General features: G+C 44.2%; 1 protein-coding gene across 1 annotated transcript; it reads left to right on the forward strand.

Annotated features, from left to right (window-relative positions):
- The first annotated feature begins 13378 nt into the window (after window positions 1-13378).
- On the forward strand, window positions 13379-20938 carry LOC133343001 (protocadherin-18-like). The gene is made up of 5 exons (XM_061552423.1): window positions 13379-13439; window positions 14293-17067; window positions 17386-17471; window positions 17607-17743; window positions 19276-20938. Exons 2-5 carry the CDS (start codon window positions 14434-14436, stop codon window positions 19527-19529), a joined length of 3111 nt encoding a protein of 1036 aa, XP_061408407.1. The 5' UTR covers window positions 13379-13439; window positions 14293-14433; the 3' UTR covers window positions 19530-20938.
- The last annotated feature ends 2018 nt before the right edge of the window (window positions 20939-22956 follow it).

The following is a 22956-nucleotide window of genomic DNA, read 5'->3' on the forward strand; positions in this document are numbered from 1 at the left end:
TAGGGCCCACTGCATCTCTGACCAGCGCCACCTAGCCAGTGAACTATAGCACGTACACCAAGCCCTCAAGATGAATGGATACTCAGACCGCACAATCCGCAAAGCTGTAGCCCCAACCATGGGGAGATAACCATCTGAGGACCCAATCAAAACCATCACCTTGCCATACATAGCAGGTGTTTCCAAAGAATTTCCAATAAAAAAACACAAGATCCAAGTCCGATTCAATACAGTACACGAAATCCGTGAATTTATCCCATCTGTAAAGGATGTCATTCCTGACAGGCAATACCCTGGTGTCTAAAAACTAAGTTGTGTCTGCGGCAGCAGTTACATTGGGGAAACGAAACGACATGTCTCGGACCGTGTTCGAGAACACAAAGCAGATTTGAAACACGGCAGAACCAATACCTCTGCAGTGGCTGATCATTGTTATAATGCAGTGGGCTCGCACGATATTGTTTTTTCCAAGACCAAGGTACTCTGCAAACCTTCGGGCTACTATCAAAGATTTGTCTATGAAGCCATCCAGATATATAAACATGGAGACAATTTCAACCGAAAAGATGGGTATAAGCTGAGCAATCATTGGAAGGACGTTATTAACCAAGCAAAGTCGTAACTTGCTGTGGTGCTTCCATTCTTCCCTGCCATTTGGCTATTATCTCCAACTCTCTGAGTTACATTGCCCTGTTAGGTACCTCTGCATTAACGAGCTGGGGTCTCACTAACATGGCCACCTCTGTTCCCTTAGCCTCGATGTACCGATGCTTCTGGCTGTGTGATGGGCTTTGTGTCTCACAGGTGCGACCACCATTGCAGTGGTTCTCTTGCTAGGACGCGCTTGCCTCACGGCGCAGTTGGCAGTGCCGCAGCTTGTGTTACACATATACATGACATTCACTTCCTAATCCCCCTAATCTCTCACATGAACATAGTGCTAATCTCCCATTAACACTGCTGTTGTGCGCATATGCGGGGATGATATTCTTACGTGGCGACGGAAGTTCATTTCATGCTAATCTCTCTCGCTAATCTCTCTTTCCCTAATCTCCCCCATTAACACAACTGACGTGCTTGTGTCTGGGGATGGAATTCCTTTCCAGCTCAAACCCCGCTTGCTTGCCCATCACTAGATAAATAACCGCTTGTTGTAACAGCGCTCTCGCTGGTTCAGCAGTTCCACTGCTGGATATTTTTTTCCGCCTGAGGACGACCGCTTGTGTTGCGATCGAAACTTCGTGATATATTATTTTTAGTTAAAATTTTCTACTTACGTGACTTTACCGAAAGAACCAAAGAGTATGGATTCCTGCAGTCACGAAAGCTTCAAATCAAGATAATTGGAGAAGCCAGGTTTTGGAAGCATCTGAAAGGTGCTCACTTCATTAACATACAAAGGGTACCCTGCTGGATTTAAGCATGGCTCCCCAGCCTCATCTGGACACCCACCATTTCTCACTGCAAATGATGACTCGGTTTGCTTTGACGTTCTCCCAGTTCAAGTTAATCTTGTTCAAAAGCAATCTGTTTCAACATCAATCATTCTTGTACTCATTAGGGTTCTTATGTTCTGGCTTGTAGTCAACCACGTTTGGAATCCGTCTAGTTTGTTTAAATGTGACCTCGTCATTTAACGTCAAACCTATGGAAGTGAAAAGCACACCTTGATATTCCCACTAAACAGGACATACACCGTTAAAGGGACACCATCTCAGATACATTATAAGGCTGGTTGTGCCCGTATTGTCAATAGTACAGGAGGCTTATCGAAACTGGCAAGGAGTAATACACGACCATTTTATAGTTTGCTTATTATAAATCAGGACAATGTATGGGTACAAATTAAGCTTTTGCACCAACTTTCTCGACCCTCACATCACAGCAGGTTCCTACATCCCCTGCCTCTGATGCCACCCTGCGATGTCCAGCTTCCATCACACCCATGGGGGTGTGCAAAAGTGCAAGTGTGTATCGTCGTAGCCGTACGTTCAATCCACTTCCCGAATTGTTGAAATCTTCAATCCGTTAACAATCGGCAAACTCTTGTACTCTGTTAAATATACACCTAATACGGCCCGCGATCCTAGTTCTCATCATGTGTCCGACCTTCACCCATTGGTACTCTTTGGATCCTACCTACTCCCGATTATATTTAGATGTCTGGTTGGATCCTGAAATATGTAACTCAAATGTGAGGCTTTTTGGAACTTTCCAGTATGTCAGTAATTGTTCATTTGGGAACCTACTCTCTCTCGATGGGACGGCAACTTGACGCGATTTTGCATATCCGATAGGCCCGGATTAACAAGCATACTTCACTCAAACGTTTCGTGAGCTTCAATCACGCTCCCGCCCGTGACCTTTATGCCTTGTTTTTATTGGTTGTGGGGGACTCCCTGACCCCTCATCTACACAACACCACAAACACCACATTCTGACAGACGCACATCATTCACCTCCACGCAGCGTCACATCCCCTATCATTTACACGCTTCCTTTCACACCATTCCTCATACCATCCTCGCTATCGCCCTCATCACCCTTTGCACATTTGTCCCGCTACACACACAGAAACCAGTTACAAGACAAGCGATTGAGGTCATGCAACCGTGCAGCATGTAGTAATCCAAGTGTCGTCTGCCGTCTTCATTGGAGGAGGAATAGCAAAACTACACGAACTCTCTCTCCTGAAGCCCTCTCGTGGCTAGCAGCAGACCTCGACATTGGCGTTTAGCTTCTGAACCACATTGCCATACGCAGGAATAGAGTAGAACACAAGCTTGACTTTTAGGTTTGAAGCTTTCGTGACTGCAAGGATTCATACTCTTAGTTCTTTCGGTAAAGTCACGTAGGTAAAAAATGAAATTAAAATTATTTTTCATTAATTTTAATTTCATTTTTTACCTACGTGACTTTACCGAAAGAACTAAGAGTTTGACTTTTAGGGTTGCCACCTGTCCTGGATTACCCAGGTTTATTCGCTTTTAGGGGTAGCTGTGTGCCGGGAAATCTGTAAGTTTTCCCGAGACGTGTACATTCACGGTTTTATCTTCTTGGTTCTTTCGGTAAAGTCACATAGAAGGGAAGTATTTTTATTATTTTATTACTTCCCTTCTACGTGACTTTACCGAAAGAACCAAGAAGATGAATCTCTGCAGTCACGAAAGCTTTAAATCGAAATTTCACGGTTTTAGTTGGTTACGCAATAACACAGCACTCAAGGTAATGCATTTGCACGTATTTCTCCCATTCTCTCGTGTTGTGAGATACTCTGCTTCCCATGATAATTCCTGGGTTTTTTGTTTGTTTTATACCCCAGTCAGAAGTGACAACGGTAGCCAACTGCCTGCCCATACTTCCACGAGCATCAGAGCAAAGGCATAAAAATGAGGGACTGTGAGCAGTTCCAAAATTTTATACGTTTTAAAAAGGACCCTACAGGAATATTAAAGAACAGTCAATGTTACATTCTCTGGAAGAAAAAAAATAATAACGTACCGATTTATGTGGTCTAATGCTGGCTCTCCTCCCCCTGGATTCGTCACTTGTTGAAAAAAGCTTGCTCGTAAAGCACAATATTACTTCCATCTATTCGTCCTTGAACATTTTGTTACAAAATAAACTTTAACAAGCTCACTTAAAGGAATGTCTCTCTACAAGTGGGAAGACTGAGGGATTCATTTGTTTGTGGTTTTTTTTACTTTAAGTTGTTCAAATTCCGAACCAATTTGTGTCTTTCTGCTTGTTTCCATTTGAATTGCTCTATTAAAATTTAGCATCCCAGACATTGCCAATTCCAAGAACACACTCATTATGTGGTACACTAGGAGACCTGGGCACACACGTAGTTCGAGTGGTCTTTTAAACGACTTTACAGCATTTGTATATGAATCACATCTCATATCCGATCTTTATATGTCTACCCTGACAAATTAACCACACATATCCAACTCAGTATGTGTGCATGGTAGAATAGTCATTTCCTCTATATGTTCAAAAATCTTACCTGTTCACAAACAATAGTGTGTTCGTATTTCGTGGACATATGCATAATTCTCAAGTGGAGTATCGCATTTCCCCAAGCAGTTGGTGATTATTTTCCTCCCCAGTAACCGTTTTGTGTATGGTGTAACTGCAATTCTATAGCGATGTTCACATATTTGAACCTAGTCGGATATGCGACAGTTGTACTACATATCAATCGATACAAACTAGCATACAATCCTTTATTCGCTTGTAAATTCAATGCCTTACATTTGTGCTGAGAAGAATGATGGCATATATCATAGCTGATCTTTAACCTGGAAATAATGTTTTGAATATATATTGCTACAAATAGCTTTTGAAAATGCATAATTAGCAATTCTTGTTTAGATCTGTAGGTTATAATTGCACTTCTGCCAGTCCTTCGCATAAACTATGCAATTATTGAATCATTGATTCGTCGATTTGTTATTGTGCATTCTTAAATATATGTAAATGTTTGTTGTTTTCGCGATAAGTCAAGAAATATCGAAGTGGGCCATGTCTGTGCCCCAATCCTGGCCAGCTGCCTCAAAAGATCAGTAAAACATTCTTACTTTAATTCTTATTGACGATGATGGAGAATGCATACACAGACGAGACAAAGAATGAGAATAGAAAATGAGGTGATTAAAAAGAGACGAAAAACAATAATACGTTTTTGAGTTCAATCGCAACTTTAATTCACGACAATTCATACGACCACTAGGTGGATTATTTGTCATATGCTCCCTCTACATTATTAAAAGTGTTAATTTGAATGCTGGCTCCATCTGCTGGTGTTAATGAGGTCATGATCTCGATTGAAAACTCAATTCTTTAGAACTGATTGTTGTGTTTAGTTTGTTGTCCTTCCACCGCACCTCCGATTAGCACGGTTGGCTACAAATGGTGCGAAAGAAGTTTAACATACATTAACTTTTTTGGATAATTTTAAAAACAATCTAGGCAAGTTCATACAATGGGGTTATATTTTTCCCTGCCCATTTGTAACATTAAGTTAAACACACAAACCACTTTATAGCCATTCACTTTTTTCAGTATGGAAGAGCATTCCATTTTGGGCAGGACCAGTGTACGACATTAACACATGTACAGTACTTTAATTCCATTTCTGAGGCACAATTACAATTTTTACGAACAGCATGGCAATCTGAAATCATGTTTTCCTGCACCATAGTCACTTAACAATCAATACATAATGATTATTTACAGCCCTGTGCCAATCCACTGCCAGATGAAGGTCTCTAAACACTGTTAGCCATGCGAGTGACATTACCATCCTTCACCAGGTCAGTACGGGTTAATGTAGGGAGCATAGATGTTTAAATGTAGTGCAGTACAACAATGGATTCTGCTGGACTATCCTATGCTGACAACGTAGACCAGCGGCGCTATTTGATAGGGTAGTTTTATCAATCATAACTCTCAAGCTATAAAAGGTTCTGGCTTGGCTGGGCCCGTCTCTCATTAAGATAGCTTTCCTGGTCCATTGAAGATTCGGTGAACATCATGATTTTGTCCTGGTTAAAATGTGATTGGCCTTATACTCGACTCAATCTATGGGCAAAGAGTGGGGCTACCTGAGTAGTGAGTGGTAATGGCAGATGACCGTTGGGGCTTATTAGCAAGAGGCATGGGTCGACATCAGAAATATTGAGGCCGCTCACACCGTGGGCGGTGCTTGTTACTGACTGGGCGTGGCTGTGTATAAGTAGGCGGGGCTTATAGAGGGAGGGGCTTATAGAGGGAGGGGCTGCGAGCTCACCATATGTTCTGTTTCAGTCTCTCCAGGAAATTTGGCAGCCCTAAGTGGCTTGCCTCATCAAACTACAATGAGAGCCCACCGTTTTCTACTGGACCTTAAATGTGACGTGCCTAAATACGACAGTTTTTGATACAGCAGCATATTTGAATGTAGCCGTGTCATAAAACTAGAATGTCACCTGAAATAAAATATATGTGGAATGAGAAAAATGTTACTGAGAGATAAGTCTAAATATAATGACAACATCTAAAGTATGCGACTTTAGCTAAGTTGGTTTTGAGTTATGTTGAATCAAATTAAATTAATAAAAGAAATTATATTAACAGAGGCCAGGTGCACAGTTGTCTATATAGATACTAAAATCCCACAAAATCAATGTCATGAATGACAATAAAAAAGTATTACAAATGCAGTTCGTAAAAAAGCAGATTTAAAAATGGTGGGGTCGTGTGTGAATACTCCCACATTTCTTTCAAGACATTTGGCCAATGTGGAAGAGTAGGCCAAATCTCTTCCAAGAAGGACTCTCTAGAGCTCCTTTAGTTGAAACCTTCTGCCAACAGTGGCTTGAACAAGCAATTGCAGGGCTGCATCTTTACCTTTCCACTATTATATATAACTTTCATTTAAAAGGCCTATACAATTTCGATTTAAAGCTTTCGTGACTGCAGGGATTCATCTTCTTGGTTCTTTCGGTAAAGTCACGTAGAAGGGAAATAATAAAATAATAAAAATAAAACATAATAAAATAAAATTATTCTCACGACGTTTCGGCTGCTTGCGTTGTAGCCGAAACGTCTTGAGAATTATTTTGTTTTATTATGTTTAATTTTTATTATTTTATTACTTCCCTTCTACGTGACTTTACCGAAAGAACCAAGAAGAGGCCTATACAACATAAGACAGGATTTCCAATCAATCATACGGTATGCGATCTTCCCTAGCGTATATAAAGTTTGTGGCGATTGCCGGCAATGGCCACACCACATCCCACAGAATGATTATCTCCAGCGTTTATGAGGAATACGAAAAACCATAAGCGACATTCCCAGGTAACAAAAAATACCAGAGCGGTGGTGAGAGCGATGCAAAATATACCGTGCACCAAGCAAGGATGTGAAGTCTCGTGCCAAAGAATACACGTTGCTTATCCCCTCTAACGGCAAGTAAACAATCTGGGTAATATCTGATTTTGCTGATAGAATCCATAAAATAACAAGTATAGAAAGCTATTCGAGTATAAAAAAACGATTCACTGTCCTTTTCAAACAATAATTAATTACATCAGGAAATGTCACGCAGAACAACAATATTACGGCAGTCATTTAAATACGAGTACAATGATCTGATTATTCAGTATCGAAGTAAAAATTACAACATCAAGAATCTAACAACAGGTTGATTTAACTGTTGCTTCACCATCGCTGTACTATGGCGGGTATGAACTTTCACCCTCCTGTCCAATTAACGAGCAGCTCTGGAAACCAGCAGCAACACGGCAGCAGGAGGCAGAAAGACAGGGTGGGGCGGCGCCTCGCAAAACTCCCAACAGAAAACAAATAGAAAAGAATGGCAAGAACAGCTTGGAGTGCTTTTGGAAAATGATCCTAATAATGGAAAGCTCGTGACCAATGTGCCTATATATGAAGTTTACAAAGTGTGTACAATACCTGCTCACACATATGGAGCAGGCATTTTAACATTCACAAAAAAATGGAACAAAAGGTGAAAAGTGCACCGCCATTGAGTCAATGAACCCAGCCACAACACTGTCCACGCTTACACGTTGCTGTGACGAGATCTCAATATAGATTTGTTTGGATTGTTCCAGATAAATGTTGAAGGAAATCCATTCTCTGCAAATCTTTGATTTGAGTGCCCACTTCCAAGATTCAGACATTACACTGGAAAAGAGTTGCACTGTAAAATCTGATACCCAGCGTTGCTATCTTTCCCATATCTCAACCCTGCGTGACCTCCAACTTCCATCTGTGCAACATCTTCAGCATCCATGTTTTATTGGCTCCAGTTGCTGCTAATGCTCTCATACATACCTTAATTAAATCCTGATTTAGTTACTGAATCCCACATATCTAAAATTCCACTGGCAGACTTTTCACAATCACCCGTAAATGTGACCACATCACTCCAATACTCAAATCCCTCCACTGGCCCCTATTCCAGTTCCAGATTAATTTCAAGGTCGCACTCGCTTCAACATCCCCGATTGATTCCCCACCGCCTACCTCTCCCCTCTCATCTCATTCTGATCCTATCAAGGCACTCTCCACTCCAGAAACCAAAGCCTTCTACCTTCACTCTGTTGAAGTATGTTGAACTTCTTTCGCACCGTACGTAGCCAACCATGCTAATTGGAGGTACGGGAGGTCACTCTCCTTGGCTGCCAGAATTGTCTGGAGCTTCCCACCACCAGCCACCCGTGTAGTTGTCTCCCTACCCCTGTTAAAGTCCAGCTCCAGACCATCCTCTTTTTCCTCTGCCTATGACTATGCATCTTTCTTTGTATAGAATAAATTGATTCAAAATTAAAGGTTGCCCTTCTCCCATTGGGCTGTGTTGTGCCTCAATTTCTGTTTGATTTAAGATGATACATTGTATATTACTGCAAAACATTGTAAAGTTCATCACGTAATTAAACAATGTTAATCACAGAAACTTCAAGTCTCCGGCAGCAGGGTAGAATATTGTTCAAACGCCGACGTGACATTTCAACCTCAGAACACTGAGTAAACCTACTGGCTGTGAAAGGTCAACTGCTCTAGAGAATGAAACCCGCCTGCGCCATATGAGTGAGACATAATTTGCCTTGCCAACAAACAGCGAACCACCGCAGAAATGTGATCAGCTACCCAACAATGTGCAGGAGAAAACAACAACAAAAACAACAACAAAAACAACGCGTTCGTCAGCCCCCTCCTAACGGGTCGTTACCAAATGGAGTGCAAGTGCTCATCGTAACATCACCTTCTCGATTGGCCTTACAATCACTTCAAACTTCTTTAACGACTGCACCGTTTTACATTTAGTCGTCGTTTTATGCGGTAGGAAAATACACGTGCAGAATACAATAGCAACGTTTCTGTATACTATAGTTTGTGGTTTAATTATTTGGACATGAAATAACCTATGAATATGCACCTTTAAGCACGATTGTGACCACAAAAAATTTAACAAAATGTTTCTGACAAATATTCTGGTAAAGTTTAACATTGGCCAAAGACTAATGCCAGTTTTGCTATAGTAATGGCTTAAGATTACCTATATTATCAGCAACAATATCACTCAACAAGTAGCGTTGTGGCCTCTGTGCAGTTTGAAATCCACAGCTGCCCATTTCCAAACTGCTCCCAACTAGGCTGTATAGCTTCAAATTGAAATTGAGCATCAGTAAGTCTACAGCTTTTTTTTGTATTCTTCTTAGGCTGTAAGCTGATCAATCTACAAACGACAGCTGCAACTCGCCTCTTGAGAGAGAGAGAGAAAAAAACAGGGAACCCACCCCCAAATCAAGCCCCAATGCAATCTCATTGGTGCTGTCTTGGCATTGCGACACCAACACCATCTGTCCACACCCCCGTCTGGCTCCCTATGCATTCTCACACAAAGGACCTAAGTTTCTCTCTATGCGCTGCCATGTGTTGAAATGTGCGCCAGGGTCACGGGGTTTTCCACGGCATTGGTTGGCGTTTCACAGTTCCCTGATGCACGCGTGCCAACAAAAGCTTTATCTCCTTAAGCCATCCTAATTCTTTTACCATTGCTCTTTTTTTTTAAACTTAATCCAGCTGCCCCTTACCTGGCATACATAAACGCTTGTAACGTCTGTAAGGAAAGTGGTGGTGGGGGGGGGGGGACATTCTCGGAAAGATGGTTGGATCAACATTTTTGAGTGTATTAAATTATTGAACAAGCCTTTGAATTACTGCGAGCAATGTTTGCTCTGCTGATAACCTTTGCTTTCCGTGTTTGCACAGAAAATGAAAGAAATAATTATAAATTAAATGAAAATTTAAAGCGTGGAATATCATATGGCATGGATTAGAGAAATCCTAAAAAAAATATTAGACCATTAAATATGGATCAAGACATTCTTGTGCTGGGGGTGTAAATGAAATATAGAGAATAAGACAAAAAATCCAAGAACAATATTAACTTCTGTTCATCAATTTACCTGTTTATTCACTCCAACATTCATTCCCACGTTAAATTATTAAGAACTCTGCGATTCGGGAGCATTTTCTCCATTCGTTGGCAATGAAAATGACTGGTCTACATCCTCATTAACGTTTGCAATTATGAACATAATCATCTCTTTTCCTTTTCAAAGCAAAATTACCATCTTCAGTGCAATGTTTTGTTCTTGATACTTTTTCAGAATCGTCATCAATAGATTTCTATATTATCCACTGCTGGATTCGGGCCTCAACACATTTCCCTTCCCCCATTGCTTATTGATGCCACCATCGCCCCATCTCCCTTGGTGGTTGTCCTATTTTGTGTTCGGTCCTGTGGCTGCCATTCCATCGTTACGTTGAATTTCATTTGCTCGAAACATTTTCAGCGATGTGTCTCGTTAAGTTAAACTTTTCGCAGCAGTCAGTATGACGTTATTAACTCGTCTGGTTTTTGGTTCTTTCGGTAAAGTCACGAAAGCTTCAAATCAAGATTGAACATGTCTGGTTCCTCTTTTTTTTAACTCGATTTAATTCAAGGCATGTGTCTCTCCACACGTATTTCAGGATGTCAGTCTGAATGTGTCTGATCAGTTTGTAATATGCACTCATTGGGAACTTTCTTTATATCACATTCGGTTTCTAAATACACTCTATCCTGCTGTTTGTTTCATGATTTCATAATTTTCATCCCAGTACACCCTTAAACACTTCCCTGGGTATACATGTTATGTTATATTTTCTCTATGGTGTCCATTGAACAATAATTGTAGTTTCTTAACCCAATTTATTACAAACAGTAAACAATGTAAATAAAGCCATTACATATTCTCTATTGTTTTTGCGACGTTAAAATGGGGAAATAACATCTTACCCAAGCCAGGAGGCAGCATGTCTCGAAAAAAATACTCGTGCAATTGCCAAAGATGCCTCTTGACACGATCTAATATTCTCCTAGCATTCCGCTTTCCGATAACGACACGGGTAGACATGGTGCTCCCCAGGACAAAGAGCTTTTTTTTCTAAAGAATTAAAAAATATATATAAAATGTGCTAGTCAGTGCGGGATGCCAGAGGAGAAAGGATGGGGGATGCGCCAGGCATTGGTGTCACCGACACAAAGAAGGCACGCTGTGCATTTCTATGCAGAATATAGGGCTAGGTTAGAGTTGATCTAGACTGGGGAGTCACACGTGTCTAACAATTCCTTGTCTGTGCCCACGACTTCAGAGTGCACATGCCACTGATTATGGCATGCTATACAAACGCGCATTCTAAGAGAGACGAAGATCTAGGATGGGGGTAGCGGGAATATTTACGGCGATTAAAAAAAAAATTATTGTCCCTTCATGTCAGCGTGAGTTGTTGCTGCCCATTCGCACAATTGAGGAACTCTCGGTGACAAAAACAATTCTCAGATTTGGCAAATACAAATCCATTGTTGTTATGGTTTATGCTTTAAATACAATACAACATAACTGGGATATATACAGCGTCTAAATTGAACCGCATCTCCAGACGCTGGATCTGTTGAAGGAGGTATTGAAGGTTGTAACTGTCGAGCAATGAAGGAAAGTCATGTCAAATGCAAGAAAACACGATTGCACATAATATCCATCGACCACGTCAGGGAACAGGGGTGATAAAAGCACCAAGCAATAAACATGTTACAACATTGTCCAAATTCTCATAAAATAAAATAGCGTGTTTTGTTCTTCTCTTTTGGATTATTGCCTCAATATACTGGTCAATAAAAAAGTCCCAATCGAGAATCGCATCTAGAATATGTGAATGCAAACAATAGTTACACAAAAACAGGGCTGGCAGTCGTCGCGTTGTGGTTAGTGCAGTGCGCGAATAACCCGGCCGTCTGAGTGCAATTCCCGGTTGAGGCCCACCATCAGTGGCGAGTAATATCTGCTGAACTAGTCATGGATCAACAACCCTTAAACCCATATCAGTGGAGTCAGGAATAGTCCAACATAACCCCCATGGCCTTCACTTTTCAGTAGATTGCCAAAGGGGGATGTAAATTATTTATTTAAAAAATACGGCTATATATTTCAAAAATAGCTTCTAAAGTAATTTTTCCAGCTTTAGGGCCTGAAGCCCTTGTGTTGCCTGCAGCAAAACAAACTTTCCAAGTTTTTTCTTTGCTTTGAAAGATTCTGAAATGGCGTAATTAATTAAACAAGAACACGTTTTAAGTGTAACTTAGTAAGACTTTACTAACCAATTTCAAGCAACCATTAACTACCTGTAAACACGCTTTCATTAGCCCTGGCAGGATTTCCCCCCAAAAATGCCCATTTAATGATTATTTTCACACTGGGTCTTTTGAAACCAATGCTTTTATATGGCCGTTTTGGCCTCACTTACCAATGAGCTTTGTGTACACAAAAAAAGCCATCTGTTGCACAGATTCGTGCTGAGTTTTGAACCAGATCCAAATCAAGTACACTATCGTTGTGCCTTAAGGAAAACGTTTGTGAAAATAAGATTTTTTTAAATTAGAGATTTATGATTTAATCCCTTTCGCAAAGTAAAAAAAAAAATCCTGCATGTTTATTGTTCGGTAACTGGCTTAGTTCATGCGTGAATTCACACACCAAACGCTACCAATTTTAATGCAAATCTCTGCACGTTCCCTCCACCAAAAGCCAACGCGCGGCAGATGGTTCGAAGTGTGCCAACCCCCCCTACCTCCAAACACCCTTCTCTATTCACGCCTCTACCCCCAGCCCAGCCTCCTGCCACTAATTTTTCCCGCTCTGTTGCCTTTCAATGGCGATGCTCCTGTGCAGTAGTGTTGCCTAAGCAAAAGGCACGCTTCCATTAGAGACAGACGGTGCGCCTTACCCCCCCCCCCCTTTCTCTTGGCCTCCTTCCACCCCATCTACACCCAAAACCCGAATCTCAGCAACGGCGCAGTCCAGGACTATGGCATGGCCAGCTATCCTTTGTGCTTCATCGCACTGCAACCAGACGCAGTTGATTAATGAGACACTTTATCATCTGATTTGCGACGCGCTTGTCCCGCGCTTTGTGTAAAACAAAAATCGACGAAAACTAACCGCAATATCACACCCAGAAAAGAAAAGTGCTAAATGACATCAAGAGTACATGGAACCTTTTTTTTTTACAAACACTTTTACGAATACATGAAAGTTCCAGGACAGGAGTCTTACTCAGATTGAGGTACGGGCAATAGACAAAAAATATTTTACTTAAGAAATTCGTGCATTACTTTATTTGCTTACATTTCTAGTGATTGTTGCGGCTTTCCATTGAAGTAAGAGATGTGAACTTTTTTTTAGTTTTAATTGTAATACATTTATAAATTGTAATGGAATATTTCCTTCTTTACCTGCGCATGCAGATACGCATTTCAGAATTGACATCAAGCGAAACCAGCAATGGTGCAACAGCACAATATTTGGGGTCATCTGAAGGTAAAACAACAACAACCCATAGAGCCGCGCACATGGTATGCATATTCAGGCTCCACATCACTGTAATCTTTTTCAACAATACTGTACATGACACACTTTCCACATGTTACACAGCAGCGGTAGTCGCCGCACTGTGTCATTTCATTTAAAATATGAAAATAGTTCCAGACAAAAGGCACCCCTCCATTCACCAGTCTGTATAGAGGGGGGTGGGTGGGGGGGAAGACCGGCTCGGGTGGGCGGGAAAGCATTGATGAATAAGTTGGGGAGTGGGGGGGCAGGACGGGAGGAATTCTTCTCAGAAAGTGGGGAAGGGGTTTTGGGTGCGTCGTGATTGGTTAAGGGACACAACAGTGCATTGGCCGAGTGAGAGTCTAAAGTTGTAAGGATAAAGAAGTGTTTTTGGCATTTGTGGTCAAACTCCGACGCAAGGCGCCGCTCCCCTTTGCAGCCCACACCGCTGGCTCGTGTCACTTTTGTTTCACTCGATTGGGAAAGTGAAAGTGGTTGAGCTGTTTGCAGGGCAGCCTCAGGGGAGGAGAGGAGATAGTGCAGCGGAATTCCAGTTGCTCCTCGCCTGGGATCTCTCCATAGCGTAACATGATCATTGCAGAGGGAGCACGCTTGATGCATTCATCGCGCAACAACTTTCAACAATAGAAAGAGATCCGCACTCTGAACTGCGAGTAATAGTTGTACTTTAAACGGCTTCATTTATTGGAAATGTTTGATAACAGTAGTCAAGCAAAAAATACAACAAATACATGACTGCAGTGGACTTTTATATTTTAAGTTAAAAACATTTTTTTTATCATCATCCAATTTTTTTGTTTTTCATGAAATATAATTTTAGTTGAGCTGGTAGATAATTAGCCTCAACAAAGTTGGAGACGCAGCTGAACCCGCTGGCGTTGAACGTAACCCAAGTTCAGCAGCCGCGGCGGCGACGCCGGGAGCGATCAGCGTGCAGCTGCTGCCACCACCAACAACAACAATGGAGCCAACGACGCGCAGAGAGGCGCTCTCGCTGCTGCTGCTGCTGCTCCACATGTGCCTGGGCGCAACTGCGATCACCGTCAAGTACGCCCTGTACGAGGAGCAGCCCGCGGGCACCCTCGTGGGCCGCCTCTCCGACGACCTGCGGGGCCGCGTGGCCGAGCACCCGTCCCGTCACTTCCGTCTCATGCGGCGAGACGACTTCTCCCTGGTGCACGTGGAAGAGGTCGAGGGGACGGTGAGCGCTCGCGAGGTCATCGACAGGGAGCAGCAGTGCGGGCAGGCGCCCTCCTGCGTCATCCGCTTCGACGTGCTCTGCACGCTGCCCCGAGACCTCTTCCAGCTGGTGCACGTGGAGGTCGAGGTGCTGGACATCAACGACCACGCGCCTGACTTCGCCCGCTCGGAGATGCACGTGGAGATCTCCGAGAGCGTCTCGGTGGGCACCAGGGTTCCCCTGGAAGGCGCCCGTGACCTGGACGTGGGAGGTAACGCACTGCGCGCCTATCACCTTGACGAGAACGAGCGCTTCGGACTGGCGCTGCGGGCACGCACCGACGGCGCCAAGTACGCGGAGCTCATGGTGAAGAGCAGGCTGGACCGTGAGCAGGAGGGAGAGTACACGCTGCAGCTGACGGCATGGGACGGTGGTGACCCGCCGAGGTCAGGGACGACCCTCGTGCGGATCACCGTGCTCGACTCCAATGACAACTCGCCCGTGTTCGCACAGCCTTCGTGCAACGTGACCGTGAGGGAAGATGCCACGCCTGGGACCGTCCTCCTCACGCTCAACGCCACCGACGTGGACGAAGGACCGAACGGCGAGGTGGTGTACTCCTTCAGCAGTCCCGTGGAGGCCGAGGTGCGACGTCTGTTCCAACTGGACCCCAAGACGGGAAAGCTGTCCCTCAAGGGCCAGCTGGATCACGAGCTCAACTCGGAATACGAAATATCCATCCAGGCGCGAGACATGGGTCCCAGCTCCATTCCAGCTCACTGCAAAGTGCTCGTGCACGTGGAGGACATCAACGACAATGAGCCCGAGATCAAGCTGGACTTCATCATGCAGTCCAGGGGGGACACTGTGTTTGTGAGCGAGGCTGCGGCTTATGAGAGCTTTGTTGGACTCGTGACTGTCTCGGACATCGACTCTGCCAAGAACGGCCTCGTGGCATGCCACCTGCGCGGACACCCGCACTTCAAGCTGCTGCCCTACCGCGACGACTACGTGGTGGTGACCAACACGAGCCTGGACCGCGAGGAGATGGCCGACTACTTCTTGGTGCTGGAGGCGGTGGACGGAGGGACTCCGCCGCGAGTGGCGGCCCGACAGTTCACCGTGCGCCTGCTGGACGAGAACGACAACGAGCCGCGCTTTCATCGCTCCACGTACGAGGCGTCGCTGCTGGAGAACAACACCCCCGGCGCCTACGTGACGACGGTGACGGCGTGGGACGCCGATGCCGAACACAACGGCATGATCGCATACAACGTGGTCGAGTCGGAGGTGGCGGGAGCGTCCGTGTCCACCTACGTGTCCATCAACCCGTCGAGTGGCGCAATCTACGCGCTGAGGCCCCTTGACTATGAAGCGATGACAAGCCTCACTTTTCAAGTGCAGGCCAGGGATGACGGCGTGCCCCCGCTCGTCACCAATGCCACCGTGTCAGTGAGGATTGTGGACGAGAACGACAACGCGCCGGTCGTCACGCACCCCCCGCTGCGCAACGGCACGGGCGTTGTGCGGCTGCCCAGGGACGCGGGGCTCGGGTACCTGGTCACGGTGGTGCGGGCCAGAGATTCGGACTCTGAAGTAAACGGCGAGCTCAGCTATCGCATCGTGCAAGGCAACGAGCGAAATCTATTCCGCATCAACCGCCTGGGAGGTGAGATCTTCACCAATGCTGCCTCGGTCACCGACGTGATGCGGCACACCCTGATGGTGATGGTCAGGGACAGGGGCTCTCCAGCTCTCTCAGCGACCGCCGTCATCGAGATCCGAGTGGGTGCCCACGGAGCGAGCGAAAACAACAACAACAACGACAAACTCTCTGGGCTTGACGAAGCGTTTGGCGGCTCCGCTCCGGACGGCGACGATGGGGCCGACGAGACGCAACCGCTGGACGCGTCCATGCTGGCCGTGATGGCTCTGGGCGCCGCTTGCGCCCTCACGCTCGCCGCCGTGGTGCTTGTCGCCAGCACCAAGTCGAGCTCCTGCGGGGCAGCGGCACACGAAGGCAAGGACGAGGACAACAGGAGACGCGGCCACTCGACAGCGTCGTCCGAGACGTCGGTGGAGGCGGAGGCGCCGTCGCACGGCTCTCAGCGGCTCGCCCGCGTGGAGGAGGGGACAAGCGATGGGGACACGAGGAAGGGGACGAGGACGGGCGTGAACAAGCGCGACATTGTGGTGCTGAGCAGCGAGGCAGCGGGGCAGCTTGCCGAGGGAGATGTCGAAGAGCCCCTGGCCGTCAGCACGGTGTTTGGGCCACACGGCACCGTGCCGGACTCTGCTCGGGGCCGGAGGAACGACGCAGAGGTCCGGCCCAGGGATAGCCTCACCCCGTCTCAGCACTCTTCAGAGGGCTTCACTGAACCTGAGCCAGCGACCCCTTCACAAGACAACGTCGAGGTACAACCCAAACGCCAATAATTAAATCAGGCACCGTTATGCACACTGTTGAAAGGTTAAGGTGCAGTGCTGCAATTGCTTGCTCACGCCACTGGTGGCATGCGAGTCTCTGCTAGAGCAGTCCCTTTAAGAGGCGATTTTAAACAAAAATATGTCCACGCTGCTCTTAATGACTGCGTTACATTTGCAACTTCATTGAAACAAAAAAATATAAAAACAAAATTGACAATTTGTTTGTGAGCTGGTACATGCCAGATGCAGTAAGTTAATGCGTGTGTGTATGTTTGTTTGTGTGGTTTGTCTTTTGATGTACTGCAGGTCTCGCAAATCTTGACACTCCTCAGGCAGGGAAAGTACCGTCCAAGACCAAGCTTCAGAGGAAACAAGTATCCCCGACGAATTAGGTAAATCAACTGCATTCACATTCACTTACGAGGGGAGGCGTAACGACTCGGGTACAAATGCAAATAAAATCATCATTGCACGTTGGATGAGAGAGAGCTGACAGGCGGAGCGGTGCTTTGTGTGTCACCACTCAGGTGTGCGGAGGTGGACGGACAGAGCCTGAAAGACAGCGGACGAGGTGACAGTGACACGGAGGAGTGCGACTCGGAGCCCGGTCGCCATTCTCCCCTGGGCTCCCTCACTCTGTCGCTCCCAGGGCCTGAGCATGCAGGTGAGGCCTGCGTGTGGACACAAACAACAACAACAACAAACAGATGCCACTAAGTGGGCGGTGATGTCACCACGGCGCTTTGTGCCAGGCTAGGTGCACTTTGAGGCTATCTGTTGCAGTGTCGAAGGTTTGCTAGCAGGAGGCCACGGGACAGACCTCGGTGATAAGTTGCCTGATGGAGATGTAATGATATGCAAAGGCAAACACAAGCATGCTCCAATCCACACAACGAAATCCATGCTTGCATCTAAAGTATATGATATGTGCTTACTGTATATGGGCTATGGACCGGGGTATCTCAATAATAATGGGCCATAAGCGTGGCTAATCTTTTTGAGATTGCTCGAATCTGAACTTAATATGCACTCTTTCAAAACAGTATATCCGAGCAAAAGACCTCTTATTCATATACGATGATCAGTGCACTGGGTGAGATTGATAAACAAGCCTTCTTAGGGTCTCATTCTCAAATATGTTGTGACCTACATTTCAAAAAAGTGCACATAACTACACGTATACACCTATGCATTTATAAGCATGACGGGAATATTTGAGACATTTGGAGTTCGTGAAATGTTTAAAAAGTTTGACTAACTTTAAGGGTGACTTTGAAGTCTTAACTTTTTACTGTGGAACAAAATAAGTGCCCTAATATTAATATCTATATATTTTTTGTTAAAATGTTAACCTCTCTGCATGAATATCCTCTTCTCAGAATATCCATACTATCCAAATTCAAAGCACAGCACACAGATATGTGTGGGCATTGATCACATCGTTCAGCATCATGTAAACTAGTTTGGAGCCACCCTTATCTCTTCGAATTGGCTGCTGAATTGGCTAATTATTAGCATGCATGCCGCTAAGCCAGCTTTCATGGTCGGATTCCCACAGATGCTTGGTAATTTCTGTGGAGAATTACAAAAGCGCATCATACTCTGTCAAGTGGACATCAAAGGCCCCATAAAATGATTAGTAAGTGTAAACCAGTCAGCGCCAATTTCATAGTGCAAATCCCAAATTACTCACAGCTAAATAAGTAACAAAAAATGCCACGCCGCAACTGTGGAAGGTGAAATAAGTCACAATGTTCTCTGTTATTTTTCGGTAAAGTCACGTAGGTAAAAAATAAATAAATAAAAAAACAACTAAATTAAATCACGACGTTTCGGAGGCAACACAAGCTTCCGTCTTCAGGTGGAACCGTTACAGCCAAATTCACAGTGAATTCAAAGTGATTTCATTTAGTTGTTTTTTCATTTATTTATTTTTTACCTACGTGACTTTACCGAAAAAACCAAAGAGTTTGAATCCTTGCAGTCACGAAAACTTCAAATCTTAAATTAAGTCACAATGGTAGATGAATTAACTCACGAAGTCCAACATTTCACTGAATGTTTCTTCTTTGAACTGAGAGTTATACCGCAACATATGCAGCAGTATAACTCGCAGTTGTCTCTTAACTGGTTAATGCAGGACAATGATTAACAACTTATACAAATGGCACTCTTGTGTTTTCTTCTTCTTTACAGAAGTGCCTCCCTGGACGACTGAATGCAACCTACCGGCAATGGGACATTCCTCGTGCCTTCCGCACACTGGCCCTGCCCCTCCTCTTGTGGCCACCCAGGCTGTTGGGACTACCAGGCCAACCCTGCTGCCTCTGGGGCTCCACTCGGCCGCCGCTGTGGCCGTGCCGAGGGAGCTGGGCCTGCCCGCCATCCACCAGGGCCCTCTCACTTTTTCCACGTTCGGCAAGGCGATCCCTGCAACTACTCGATGCTGAGAGAAGACAGCAGGGAGGACCCCTGTTACAGTTGAACAGGCGGTGCGACTGCTGCACTGCGGCCCACGGGGCCAGAGAGCCAAGTTAATGAGGAGAAGGATATTGAACTGGGGGCTCCATTTCATTCCTTGCACCAGGTCCCTGTGCCAACTATTTCCATTCCATTGGTTGGAGTTAGACTCTACGTAATACTTTGACATCCTGCCCGTGTTGAAAAACAGCAACTGAAATTCTGTTGATCGCGATGACCACACAACGACTGAATATATGCAACAATGAGTATTACACCTCGCATATATGTCTTGTATATGTCCTCTCACACCACCATGCACTAGAAATACAGATGTATTTCTTGGGATGGAACATTGGTCCTGGTAGTTAAATGTATGCATGAACACTGGAACATATTGGGCCACGTGCAAATGTGCACTTCGGTTTTAATGTTTCATGCACTGTTTAAAAAACGAAACTCAAGCAAAGGTTGGCTACAATAATCAATCTTGATCCCCGTGGTGCTGAGTTACATTGACATGAAGCCGGGCACAAAGTATCGTATCAGTAAGCTGTAAACATGATTGGTTTACAATTTCAAAATACTGTAACCCATTTAGGGTAAAAACTGTAAATTAAGTTTAAGATTTCATACCAAAGACTTTTGTAAAAAAAAAATAGACAAAATATTTTAAACTTTAGTATTTTAGTGTTAATTTGAACAAATGTTTTCATGTTGAATGAGGTTATTGTGTTATTAAGAAAGCAGCCCGACTGGATTATTATTTAAAATTGACAATCAATTATCTGTTTAATGGTTGATAAATTACCACAATTCCTTAAGATGTACGTTGTGGTATTAATATTGCATACTTGTAGACCGTTAACAAACGTAGCATACTTGGAATTAGATTTTTTTATACGTTATGGAGGTGATTTAAATTAAACAATTGTACCACTTTGCTTATTTAAAAAGCTAATGGAAATAAATTATACACTGTATTTTATTATTTGTGCAAAAGTAGTGATCATGTGGATTGTCTCATGATTTGTTGTTAAATTGTACCATAACTATATCGATGTTAATATTTTATAGTAACAGTAATATAATTTCCAGCCCTTTGTCAATCCACTTTTGGATCAAGGGCCCCCTCCAGCAGAGTCCACCATAGTGGTTGTTAAACCAATACTTCACCAATGCTTAACCAATACTTAACCACTCTGTGTCAGTGTGAGTTTGGTGGGGCGCCAGGACTGGTTCGGATATCACTTGCAGTATGCACTGTCAATCGCATAGTGCCACAGTTTAAAATGTTTAATTTAATTGTTTCTAAGCATATACAGTACTCATCTTTATTTAATATACAGTTAATATAATTATTTTTACCACATGCCTTTTGTACCTTTTCATGTTTTAAATAAAGTATTTTCTTTTCAACGAGTTATGCAGATTGCTTTGCAGTGTTCATAGTTGAAGGCAAACATTTGAAAATGCATTATATTCCTTAAAAGGCAAAAAAACATTCATGATTTTTATCTTAATCATCATCGTGAGATATGCTCTGGACTTTTCAAAAGCCATTTCATCAACTGTTACTTTTATCACACCTTAGGTATGCAGAATTAGCTATGGCACACCAAAACTTCAATCATTTGTTACCCATCTTAAATGTTTCACAATAAAAGGAAAGCAGAGTAACAGATAACTTCGGGAGAGCGCCCTTATACAATTATGCTTAAAAATCTGCAAGAAAATGCGTCAACATTTACTCTAATTTCAAACAAATTCTCACTCATTATGGAGCTTTATATTCGTAAACAAGCCTCAATGTATTTCTTTGTTTTTTTTTGTATCCTATCTTGAATCCACATCAGCATGCTTCTTGTTCTGCTTAAATGTAGATGGAAATGCGATGTCATTTGCCGGCTCGGGCCAACACTTAATCTTGCTATCAGATACATGCACACAAAAGCCATTTAAAAAAAGCCAGATTTTTTCGCGTCGAGCAGGTGGCTCTATTCACTGGGGGTCTGAAAGGGAAGCGATGGGAACGGATAGCGGAGTTTGGAAACGGGGAGGGGGAAGGGGGGGGTCAAAGAGAAATCTGCGTGACCTGGTTATAGCTATCTGAAGCATCTCGCTTGAATGTATCGTGGACTGTGGCTCCTCCATCCTCGCCTGGTGCCACTTGGGATATATCGCATCCCTTTTATGAGCCGCGCAGATCCCTTCGATCCAACATTGTGTCCCCCCCCCCCCATTCCTCTTCTTGATAAGACATTCATCAGGTCCACTAGCAACAACTTGACTATACCACAGGGCAGTGATCTGTAAGACAACGCTGCTGGCTTCAAATGCGTGAATATGTTTGAAGCACATCTGCTTTCCCCACCTTAAATTTTTAAGTTTTATTTTATTTATTAGGTATAGCCCTGTGAGCCATGCGGCTCTTGACTCGGGTGCAACCGCAACCGCAACAAACGAAAACATGAACAAAGAACATCTTAAAGTGACGACGCGCAACAGAAACATCCAGGAAAAACCAGCAAGATCTTCCAGAAAAAAAGCACCGTATATGAACGCTGTGTGCAAAAATCCCAGTGGGATGCAAGCCAAACAATAACAACCATAAGTCAATTTAGATTAAAGTTATCAGGCTAACTCCGTACTTCATCAAACAAAAATGGCTTAACCATACGTTTTCGAAATCACCAAAATAAAGCTATGAAAACAATGTAACAGCGATCATAGGTACTGTGATTCAAATTGAACAATGAACGATATACATGCATCGGACATCCGGTGAGATGCATTTGATTTCAGGCCACTCTGCATAGCAGTGGCAGCTCCTCAAGAGCAGTTTTGAGTGCAGATCTTACAGGTAGTGATCCAAATTGCAGTTTATTGGCGATAGCATTCCAGACCCTGGGGGCATCAACAGCAAAGGACCTTCCTCCAGTATTTGTACGGCAATAAGGAATGTGAAGCTGGTAAATGAGCGAGGACCTGAGGTTACACTTGTTCTTCGAAACAGCGAGGAGATCCAGCGGGTAGCCTGCTGATTTTTTTGTAAGTACATCGTGAATAAATAAGATCTGATGCACTGGCCGTCGTTCATTAAGAGATGTTAAGTTTGACCCAATCATCGCCTGCCCAGTCACTAGGTGGCACTTAACAACCACGACACTTGGGTCTTATGCTGACCGGGGCAGTGCTGCACCAGGCGTAGGCTTAGCGTCCCGGTTGTTTTAACTTTCGGTCACATTTTTCACCAAGAAATGAGGGGCCGTCCATAAATGACGTCACGCACCTAGGGGGGGGGGGGGGTCAAACATTTGTGACGATGTGTGACGAGGGGGGGAGGGGTTTAAGAAATATGACGTCACATCAAAATGCGCAACTTTAAATAAATATAGACAACACGTTCTACTTAAT

The sequence above is a fragment of the Lethenteron reissneri genome, chromosome 16, assembly GCF_015708825.2.
Source record: "Lethenteron reissneri isolate LAM-NWPU_2019-01 chromosome 16, ASM1570882v1, whole genome shotgun sequence".
Lineage (NCBI taxonomy): Eukaryota > Metazoa > Chordata > Hyperoartia > Petromyzontiformes > Petromyzontidae > Lethenteron > Lethenteron reissneri.